Source organism: Lolium rigidum, chromosome 3 (genome assembly GCF_022539505.1).
Source record: "Lolium rigidum isolate FL_2022 chromosome 3, APGP_CSIRO_Lrig_0.1, whole genome shotgun sequence".
Taxonomy (NCBI): Eukaryota; Viridiplantae; Streptophyta; class Magnoliopsida; order Poales; family Poaceae; genus Lolium; species Lolium rigidum.
The window spans coordinates 342,961,102-342,972,901 of NC_061510.1; the positions used below are offsets into that span (position 1 = coordinate 342,961,102).

At 47.1% G+C, this 11,800-nt stretch overlaps 1 protein-coding gene across 1 annotated transcript; it reads left to right on the forward strand.

The window, feature by feature from the left end:
• The first annotated feature begins 1,112 nt into the window (after window positions 1–1,112).
• LOC124700172 (SKP1-like protein 1) lies at window positions 1,113–1,810 on the forward strand. Its single transcript, XM_047232338.1, has 2 exons — window positions 1,113–1,729; window positions 1,782–1,810. The coding sequence occupies exon 1, from the start codon at window positions 1,241–1,243 to the stop codon at window positions 1,727–1,729; it is 489 nt and encodes a 162-aa protein (XP_047088294.1). The 5' UTR covers window positions 1,113–1,240; the 3' UTR covers window positions 1,782–1,810.
• Window positions 1,811–11,800: the final 9,990 nt, after the last annotated feature.

Here is an 11,800-nt window from a genome sequence, read left to right on the forward strand (position 1 = left end):
CTTCCTTCCATAGACCTGATCTAAACAAATTTGTGGGTACAAATATTTTTTTAGATATAAGCAACTTTCTATTGCACGGAAGCAAGTCGTAATATTATTCTCCTCCCGTGAAAGAAAGAGAGGATGTAGATAGGATGGAAACCCCAGCAGCCGTCGTCGTCTACCTCGTCCTCGCCGTCTACAACTGGGAATGGACGGGTCTCCGCCTCCTCTACTAGCCGCTCCAGCGGCGGGAGGGGGTGGGGACCTTGGACCTGCTTTCGACGCTCTAGAAAGGTCCCTAAAGTTAGAGTTTGGTCAATCGACATCGTTATCACGGTGGCTATGACGGCGTTTTGTGGGACAAGAATAAGGTACACGTGTACTCGTTGGCGGCGTTCTCGCCTGTGACGTCGAGGAGGGCGGAGATTCGTCTGGTCAATGTTTCCATGGAGTTTTGGATCTCGTCGAGTCTAAGTGTGTTATAGGTTTGGTTTTAGAAGGTTCGAGATCAATTCAAGGGTTCAATGATGATAGCTACGACTCTAGGACGCTATGCACGAAGACTTCCCGGGAGTCATCAACAACGTCAGGCCGACTCCGGTAAGGAAGCGGCGACATCGACGCGTCGGTGGCTCGCTTTAGCGGCAATACTAGTCTTTAGGTGATTCAAGGATCTCGATGTGATGTTTATTATGCTAGGATGCTTTGTACTTCTTGTGAACTGATAAAATAGCTCCGGATCTTTTGATAAAAAAGATTTAACATTATTAAAAGCAAGATTTACTTGCTAAAGAAGCATACTCCAAAAATATCAGTAGTTTCCAATTTTTTTTTCCTGAAATCAGTTTCCTAACGAGTCCAAACTGAAGCAAATAATAACAAGAACTCTAGTTAATTGGCGGAAGAAATTAGATCTGGCGTGATGTATGCGCGACTAATTTGGAAACAAGAAATCGTATCCGGATGGAGTTCCTGTTTTTAGTTTGACACATCGTACGCTTCAGAGTTCAGATAGAACCGATCCTACGATGCTAGAGTCCCGATGGGAAACCGAAGCCGATTACTAGTCTTTCTTTTGTTTCTGAAGGGAAAATCCTTCTACTTAAGCCATCGGGGACCCGGGTCTCTCCCTTCAGAAATCAGAAGTCTCTGTCGTCCGCAGCCGCCTCGCTAGGATTTCGTTTGCCCCCAAATCCGCCGCCGATCCCCGACCTCAACCCACCCAAATCCGCCGCCGATCCCCGACCTCAACCCACCCATGGCGGCTGAGGACAAGAAGATCACGCTCAAGTCCTCGGACGGCGAGCAGTTCGAGGTGGACGAGGCGGTGGCGATGGAGTCGCAGACGATCCGCCACATGATCGAGGACGACTGCGCCGACAACGGGATCCCGCTCCCCAACGTCAACGCCAAGATCCTCTCCAAGGTCGTCGAGTACTGCAGCAAGCACGTCCAGGCGGCCAAGCCCGCGGCGGCCGATGGTGCGGCGGACGGCGCCCCCGCCGAGGACCTCAAGAGTTGGGACGCCGAGTTCGTCAAGGTCGACCAGGCCACCCTCTTCGACCTCATCCTCGCCGCCAACTACCTCAACATCAAGGGCCTGCTCGACCTCACCTGCCAGACCGTCGCCGACATGATCAAGGGCAAGACCCCCGAGGAGATCCGCAAGACCTTCAACATCAAGAACGACTTCACCCCCGAGGAGGAGGAGGAGATCCGCAGGGAGAACCAGTGGGCCTTCGAGTAAATCTGCACCCTGCCGCGTTTGCTCGTCATTTCAACGCTACTTTTATCTCCACATCGCCCCGGTGAAGCTGTAAAGTTACATAGTATTCAATTCACTAGATAGTTGGATCGAAAGAGTTGTAAAGTGACATCAATTTTGATCGATCGTGGTTCATTCGTTTTGGTTTGTTTTAATTGTGTGTTGCCTATTCTGATTCTTTTATAATGGCACACCTTAATATCATTTAAGAAATTGCATACACGTATGACCTTGATCAGCATGGTGCTAACCACATATTTTAGAAGATATTTTGCTCCCTGTGGTTTGGTATGTGAAATTGCATATACATATGACCTTTGATTTTGAAGTTTGCTATGCTACGGCCTCCTCACGTTGTCAGGCCTCAGGCGTTGAGCGACTGGTGGATAGCCAATGGAAGCATTTATATATTTGATGGAAACAAACTCACCAGAAGAGCAGACGGGGAGAGAATTCCTGCTAGCTAGTAGAAATTCCTCCCAATTATCTAAATAAGTTAGGGCATGTTTGGATTGCAGCCAAAGCTAACCATACCAAAAAGTTGGCTCGCCCCAAAAATTTGGTACCCGTTTTGGATCGGTGCCAATTATTTGGCTCGCCAGCGGCGCCCGCCCCACGCCTGTGTTCATCTTGCCGCCGCGCGGGCGAATTGAGGGCGCGGAGAAGCTCCGCCAAAAAATTGGCGTGGTACTTGCCACTCTCTCCCAGGTGGCCCCATGTAATTTTCTATTTACTTTTTCTGTCTTCTAGTGCATGGAGAACAGCAGTTTGATTCTTTTAGCTTTTGATTAAGCGCTGGGTCCTTTGTCTTTTGCGATTATGGAGTGCATGCAGCTCGGCATGTTCAACAATTTTCAGCGCAGCATGGTGAGTTCTGTCATGGAGTCACAGGTAGCTGCAAACCAAATAAAATCTCCATTTTGCCAAAATTTTGGAAGGTGCGTTGGATACCATCCAAACAACGGATACGAACCAAAATTTTGGGGTGCGTTTGGTTCTAGCCCCACTGCACCCTACCAATTTTCGCCTTACCAAATTTTTGGCGCGGGATTTGCCCGCCCTCACTTCGCCCAAGATTTGGCAAAAAAGTGAACTGACATACACAGAGCGGAGCGGGCTAGCCAATATTTTGGAGCTAAACCAAGCAGCAGCCCAGGGTCACGGGACGTACCAATTATTTGGTCAGGCTAGCTCTGGCTACAAACCAAACCTACCCTTGGTCATGCCCTTGATTTGGTCATGCCAAAATTTTGGCGGGGCAAGTTGGGGCTCAAACCAAACATACCCTTAATGCTGTTGCCATCCCTGTCTTCTCAGCGATTTGACGCGGATCGCCGTGTGGGCCAGCGTATAACAGAGGCGCTGAGCACCGGCTCACTTGCAGCTCGTCGGATCCGGCTGGCCGCAACCCAACCCTTCTCTCTTTCTTCTCTCTGCTTTATCCCGAGTCTAGGGTTCACCTTGGCCGCCTCAACTCCTCCCGCTTCGGCAGCTCCCTCCATAAGTCGCCGCCGAGGCCACGGCCTGCCGGGGCCCGCGTTTTTGCCATCCTCACGAATCCTGGCGTCTTTGCTCGACGCGACGGACGTCGAGGAGAAGGAGGAGGGGAGCATGTCTCCGCACTTGATCGTGCTCACCAGCGCCGAATTCCGGGCCAGTGGCCGGGCCATGGAGCTGCCGTGAGGGCTCATACTGGTCAAGGAGGGGATGAGCTTGTCATGATCTCGCAGTTCATGATGGAGCTGCATGAGATTCAAGACCGTGGACGGCGAGGACTTGCCCAGGATCCTCCACTTCAACCCCCCGCCTCCGACGAGTGGAGCGGTAAACCCGCCATCGAGTAGAACACTTTCACCTCCTCACACTTTCTACCGCATGTAGTGGGGCGCCCCAATTCGATGCGAGGGTTGGATGTCCCGCACTGACGAGGAGGCGAGGAGCCCTGACGACTAACTGCGCACCAGGTTATACAACCACATCATCGCACACTCCATAAGCGGGAAGTTTGTCCTCCGCGTCGCGGATACTGACATCAAGCGCTCCACCAAGAAGTCTGAGGAGGTGGTCCTCAGCGACTTCTCCTGGCTCGGGCTTGCCGATTCATTTCTGGTTTTGCGGTTGGCTGTTGAAGTCTGCGAAGGTGCTTGCTTGCATTGAACGTTCTTCCGGATGTGAACATACGAGTGTCTATTGTTCCGTAATCCTTAACCTTTCAATGTTGCCTTTCTCCCTTGCACACTTTCACCAAGACACATCTTCTATATGATGTGGAGGCTATATATTTCGGATTTGTTTCGCTATGTGCTCAATAGAAACTGCCCGTCGGAGCAAACAATTTGTTTTGTACTTGTAGAGATATAAGCTCGAAGTGGAGGGGAACCTCGGCATGGTGCACAGGTTCTAAAATGAATTTGTTGTGAGGGGGCAGCAAGGTGTGTAGCAAGCGGCAACAAGATGATCATCAGGTATTGGAGGTGGGATAGTATGTGGCATGTACTACATGCATGCAGAAATAAAATTGCATTGACTATTTAAGCTTCTCGATCCGTTTAGTTCGTTATTTTTGATGAAACATGAAAATACTTAAAAAAATGATTATAGTTTCTGCGGGTGATTTCAGGTTTAATGTTGACATTAATATTGGAACTGTTGTTCTGCTAGGGGTTAGTGCCAAACCAACATAGAACAAGGACGTTAAAGATAGGTGGTGATCTTATTTCTTTCGATATCATACACATTTCCATATTTCTTTCCAAAGTTATTTCTTTACATGTACATATATGATGATATATATGTATGCCGATATATTTGAACCAATCCTTGTGTTCCTATTATTGATAGCTATGGTAAGTGGCAACATGAGTAATACTACGCTTGATTTATGAAATTCCGTTGTTGTATTCTTTACTACCAACAGGAAAAAATAAATGAAAGAAATTATGTCTGCAAGGAATTGTATATCCGTTTGTTTTGAAATGGATCTTAAGATGGGAAGTTTCCAACTTTCCATATAACTGTAAATCACGAGTTTTAAGATCAGCATATGACAGCAGTATTTATTTTGATCTTATCTAAAGTTAGTATTGTGATCAACAAGATATCGGAGAACCGCATTGTCAAGCACACGGTGCAGTGATGTTTTTCTTCTTCTTCAATATTGTGTCATCCTTTCTAAATCTATATTTAGAGGAGCACTTTGAAATCTCTTCTCTGGATGGGTATTTTGACAAGTGACAACCATATATTACTGGACCGAAAGAGCACATGTGCTGCAGTAATACACTTCCACAGTTCTACTACATGTTCGACAAAATACTATCTGTTCGGTTGGAACACTTAGAATTAAAAGAAATGATTTATGGTACCTAACATGTGCGGTGTTGCTGCTCTCGGCCCAAGGCCCTCTTCCTGAGAGCGGCGGCAGACACAAGTTCACTTTGACCGAAGCTTGGCATGACAAGTTATTCGTCCTTTGGAGTCCTCATCTCAACTGGATTTAGGCTGCGACATGTTTCTTCTTTTCCTTGATCTGGTCTACCCTATTTTCCTTTTTCCGATCCTTCAATTTTGGACAGTTCTTATATGAAGATTCAGGTTTAAAAATATCTCTTTGCATGTATTATTCTTTGGTTGTTTACTCTTGGATAAAGTTTTTGTATGAACTAACATAGCTTGAGATTGGTGTGTGGACGGCGTGGTTTACCACCAGGGCTTCGGTGATGGTAGATTGTCAGCCTACTAATAGATGTCTAGAGGTTATATTTCTTATTTGAAAGGTTTGTACATTTTTTACCGTAAGTAAATTCGCCAATCATATTTATCTTAATTCTCTAATTCCTTTGATTTTATTGCTTCTGAAGGTAACTGCATTTAGTGAATTGCTTTTTGTCTTCATCTTGAATAACTGGAACCTCAAATTTGGTCTGAACAAGTTGTGATGCTGCAGTTCTTTTTGTACAGCTTCTGAAGGTACACATTGGTCTTTTGTGCAGTACATGTTATGACTATATAAAACACACCATCAACATGAATCAAAAACACCTACAATAGTTTGTAATTATGTAGGAGCGGAAGTTCCATTTTATTTCCATTTTACTTGGGATAATATTCATTCACCTATGATAGTTCTTCATGAAAGAAAATCCTTATGATAAATACGCTTATATATAGGTACATGACCTTTAAATAAATTGTTATTTCAACTTTATTTTTTCTTCACAAGAGAACAATTTAGAGCTTCATGTCAAAAGAGGTTCTTTATTATTATTAGTCTCCAACGTGGAGTAACTCTTATCGGTTAACAGAATCTATTCTCTGGGGTGTGTTAGTCTTTAGTCCTATACACAATATTTCTATTCACTTTTTCTTAATGATGAGTCTACCTTGTGCGAAAGAAAATATTGCTCTCCAGTTTGCACACAAAACTGCCCATTGTTTTTCCAAATGGGTAATGGACTATTAACCAGCTTCATCATAGTACATGCTTTTGCTTTATAAGGTACTACAATTATGCTCTATGAGATTCTGTGTTGCTATTTCCAAGGTTGACACGAACATGGTTTTCCACACACTAATACAAAGTTTGAACCATGGTTGACACAAATATAAAACATTGTACAATAACTAAACCTAACTAGTGTTGGCATCGCAGGTTTCGTATGTTTGCTGCCAAGAAAGAACACTCACAGGCACACCCAGTCACCCAAACTGGAAAATCCAGCTGTTGACGGTGCCCCTGTTGGTTCTTTCGAGGAAGAACAACCATAAACCTCCGTGCCTATTTTCGCTGCGAAGAAACAACACTCAACCATCATCCTCCTCGGCGCTGTCGCCGTGGTAGTGTCGCCAGCAGCGCGTCTCGTCGAAGACCTTGACGCTCATATCCCCCTCGCCAAGGTAGGAGAACATGAGTACGAAACCGGCTTCGAGTTGGTGGTAGCGCGAGAACTTCTCCCAGCCGATGTGGAGGTACATCTTTCCGCGCGCGCCGTAGATCACGTCCACGATCCACCGACAGTAGCCGCACGCAGCCTCCCGCAGATGCAGCGATCCTGGCTCGTCGCCGGCGACGAAGTTGGTGAACGTGATCGGCAGCCTCTGGATGCCGTGTGGATCGCCCTTGTGGAAGACGACAAACTCGAACACCACCCGCCGCTCCTCCTCTTGCAGATCCGACGATGAAGATGACGGCGTCGCAGGCGACGACAAGTGTGCAGCTCTGTCGCGGCCACGATCACGACCACAGCCGTGACCTCGGCCTCCGCCTCTACCAGCCATGGAATCGACTCTTGAGATGGTGGCGGCTAGGGTTGGGAGAGGGGCGCTAGGATTTGTGTGTGAGAGGGACGATGATAGAGCGGCCCTTTTTATAGGCCGGAGGGAGGCGGGGAGCGGTGGCGCTCATTAACGCCGGCACGCAAAGCTAGGTGCGACGAGATGCTTCGCTGCGCCTCTGCGGAAACTGCACCGTCACTGCGCGCCAATAACTTCCGTCGCGAGGTAGGCGACGGGTAGGTTAAACTTCAATGTGCCGCTGACGCGTCGGTCCCGCCACTCCCTGCCTCGCTTTTCGTTGTGTCCGGCGTCCCCGGAGCGTCCCCTGTGTAGCGGGGACGGGCTCGGGGCGCCGAACACCGTATCGGGCCGCGTCGGACAAAAAAAGGCTTTGGGGGACATGGCTGGGAACGTTTTTGTCCGCCATGCCCCAAATCCCTTTGGGGGACGCGGCTGAAGGTGCTCTCACGATGCAATAGCTTCGATGCATCATGGTCGAAGTCAAAGGATATTGAACATGGCTTTGAGAAGTTCCATTCGAGCCATATCATCATAAGAATGATACTTGGTTGTCCTGGATTTGCTGATTTATACATGTACCTCATATTTAATCCTTTATATGACTGTTCTTTATAAGTTATATAACCCTGTTCTGTTCATCAATTTTGTGAACCATGCTTGAATGAAATTTCAAAGTTTATGTGTTAGTGTACTCCTTCGAGTGTAATTTTAGGTAAGTTCTCTCTCGATATGCTTAGCTATGTCCGATGAGGTTTGTTTCTTCTCAACTTCTTGGTCACTGCAGTTCCAAGGTGGTCGCTCCTTATCTGGAATCTCCAGATTCCGCGGTGAAGGATCTTGCGAAATCCGAGCTGCTGCTGATTGATGGTGGCAAACTGATAATCCCAGACCATAAAGCAGCTGAGAAGAAGTGAGCTTTCTTGATGGTGCTTTCACCATCGCCGGCAGGTAAAGGTGGTGTCCACGCTTCACCCATAGATGAATTTTTGTCACTTGGCTTTGTCATGAATATGATAGTTTGCACCAATGAGTAGGGAATGATCCTATCACCTCCGTTACTCCGAAGAACGAAATCTTACCATATTTTGGTGTATATCTTTTGCATTCGAGTTACCATCCTGATTCATTTTTTGTATGTTTTCACTGAGAGTAGCAAGATTTTATTCGTCTAGACATACCAGTGAAGGAATACTCATTTTTAACAGAAATTTGAGCAGCATCACTGACAAAAAAACATATATTTTATCTCCTAAAAAACAGATAATTTGTTGCATTAGAATCAAGAAAAAAATAGTGCACAATAGCGCCAGAATGATGTAGTGTGAACTGTCTAGAAACGCTTAGCGTGCTATTAGCGTCGAAATAGCGCGCTATTTTTTTTCCATGATTAGAATACATTTTGTGCATATGTTGAGTGACACTAATCTAAAATGTGAAAGAGAAGAGAATCAACACATAAACCTGAGAAAATCTTTCCAGATAGAAAAGTTTAATTACTGTTGAAGGTGCGTCTTAAAGCTGGTTTAAGCCATGCTGCAGCCTTCTAACTGTGTGATTTTGTATTAGGACCTGTAGTTATTGAAGAATCCCGTATGATCCTAGGGCATAGAAACAAAACAAAGCGCGGGAAAGTTTATCGTCTGCGCTTTGGTGTTTGCGTTGGAGACATGCTCCACGGACTCTTATTTAGACGCGCATTAAGGGTATGTCCAGCGGCGCGACGCATTTCGGACGTCCAAACGGACGCGTCGTGTCCGTTTGTGTCGGGCCAAATGGTCGAAACCGTCCGGGCGTCCGTCTGCGTCGGGGGGTGGCTCCAGCGGCACGACGCATAATTTTTTTTTCATTCATTCGCCATAATTTAAAGGGATTTCTATTTTCCTGCCCCTGGCACCTTAGTTGTACTCAGTTTTCCCCAGCTCCTTGGTTTTTCCTCAGTTTTCCCCAAGGCCTTGTTTGAAACCCGCAGAAGCAGCTCAGACGGCAGGATTCCCGTTTAGTTGACCGTTCTGTCAGGTGTGGGGCCGCGTCGCGTGGGGCTGGTAGAAAGGGACCGCGTGGGACAGGACGAGACCGCGTTTGGTTGCACGTGAGCAGGAGCTGGGTTCTGTCTCTCTCGGCCCCAAATTGGCATTATTAAGAGCACCTTTTCCCCTCTTTCTCTCTGTCCTTTTCACCAAAATAGTATCAAATCTAGAGAAGCTTGCATTTCTGTATTTCTTCAATTATTTGTGTCTTTTGGCCCTCGTTGTTTGCCCAATATGGCAGCAAATCTAGTACTCCCTCCGGTCCATATGTATGTAGTTAAATCTAGAAGCAAATCTCCAGGGTAATGTACGATAAATTCACAGTCATAGTAAATAGAGAAAACAAAGACCAACAAAATATAGTAGAATAGGGATAGATAATAGGGATCCCTCCCTAGATAATAAGCTGCATACACAGCAGCCAACTTAGTAACAGGTTCGAGGTTCTTGACAACACCATCATATTAACAACATAACAACAAGGGATCCCTAGCTAACAACAAAGGGATCCCAACAACAAAATGGGAGGCAGCAGCAGCACACGTCCAGGACTCCGCCTACCCCATCTGGCTCTCCCTCCACTTGTTGCTGCAGCTCCCCTTGGGAGCCTTGGGCTTGAGCGGAGGCATGCGCCCGGCGGAGATCTCCACCCGCCGCATGTCTGCGGAGGTGCATGCCGAGCGCCCGTGCTTGGCGCGGAAGGAGTAGACGTTCACCGTCGTGCCGACCTTGGGGAAGGTGTTGCTGATGTTCTCGGCATGCGTGACGAGGCAGTTGAAGTCCGTGGCGCCGAGTCTCCTGGTGCAGAAGGGGCACCTGTACACACCCTTGGCGAAGTAGGAGATGTACTGGCCGACCTGCAGCCTCCGCAGCACCTGGCGAGTCTTGACGTCCTCCTCCTCGTCGTCGCTGCCGACGTCGCTGCCGACGTCGCTGCCAGACATCTGATCCATATCAACCAGAAACTATGAGTGAATGAGTTGCAACGATGACGAACGTGCATGATAACAAAGTTAGGAAAAACAGAGTCAGCCTCAGTTAGAGTGGGCATGATTATATATCTACAGGGAAGGTGTAAGCGAACCAAAGCTCATGCACAACAGATTTGTACATAGCAATGGTTCGCTGAACCCTCCCTGTAAAAAAATGTGCCCAACGATTCATCATAGGCAAAGAAACAGATTCCAGATCTGAACTTGAACACATTCCAGATTATTGCAAAATTAAACGGTTGATATCTTTTGATTAGTGCATAAAATAACTGATTGAGATCCCATGATTACTTGCATAAATTAACCGATTGAGATCCAATTATTACTTGCATGAATTAACCGAACGGCCGAACCCCAAATCTTAAAGGAAATCAAGAAGTGATCAAAACAAAATGGAATAAAATCGGCGTAAATATTAGCCCAATACTCATCCATCTACAGATCCATCTACACCAGCAAAAATAGGGTTCCAAAAGGAATGGGGAAACAAAAAAGGAAGCAAACCGTAGTTACCTCGTTCCATGGGTCCTCCAGGAAGGTGTCGTAGGGGTTCGGGGGCCGGACGTACGGCACCGGCTCATAGGGGTCAAATCCCGGCGGGATCTGACTGCCACCGGCGGCAGCAGCCTCCGATGCACCGGCGGCGGCGGCGACGACGTCCGTTGAGGGGACGGCGTCGAAGAGGGAGGCGTCGCGCTTGGAGCCGACGGCGCCGTCGACGATGGGATTGGCATTCTCCTTGTCCATCTCGCCGGCGAGAGGAGAGGGAGAGGGTTTTTGCTTGGGAGCTTTGGAGAAGATGATGGGACGTGAGAGAGGCGTCGTTGCGTGGGCGAGTGAGAGTGACAGAGATAGTGGGAGGAGGCGTCTATAAAGGCGAGGGGTGGTTAATGCGACCCGCGTCCACCACTGCACGTCTGCACGGCTTGGACTTCTGCAATGCGACACGCGTCCACGATTGCACGTCTTCGACTTCTGCACCGCGACCCGCGTCTACGCGTCAACAATTGCACGTCTTCCATTTCTGCAACACGCGTCCTCGAGTCTAACCCTGGAAATTTAGATATACTCAGATATAACCTCGAGTCATATACTAGCATTTTTTGTGTGCTCAGTTTTCCCCTTGAGTGCTAATACTGGCTAGTGCAATATGCTCAGTTTTACCCTCAAGTGGCTGGTCAACAGACAGTCAACAAATGAGATTAACTAGTTAAATGAGTCATTTAATGTGCAAAAAATTCCGAAAAATAGTGGCACATACTCATGGAGTCTTTACCACAAATTGCCAGTTCTCAAAACATAGATAAGTCATAGATAAATCAAGTTTTACCATAAATTGCCACTTCTCAAAGGCCTTCTCAAATCACCTAGTAGCTATGAATGTGCATGGTTTTCCACAATAAGCCCTTCCCAAAACATACTTTGTCTAAATGAGGCCACAATTCTCACAGTCATGTATATTTGTATTGCAAATAGTTTGAGGTAGGCCAAGATGGGTTTCATTGTACAAAACACGCATTTTCCATTTTTTAAATCTCATATTTGAATCCCTTAGTCCGTTTATTATACAGGTGCCATTGGTTTCTTGATACTACTCAGTTTTGCCCTCTCCCTCCACAAATTCTCGCAGATGTGCAACATTGCTCTGATTGGTCTAGCCCATGTCACGCGGATCGTGCCCGCCGACCGTTGATCGTATGATCTAACGGGCCGGATAACCCCTCTCTCTCTGTCGGCGG

What these genes read in the sequence shown, in the direction of transcription:
- LOC124700172 (XM_047232338.1), top strand. Translation starts at nt 1,241, where the DNA reads ATGGCGGCTGAGGACAAGAAGATCACGCTCAAGTCCTCGGACGGCGAG.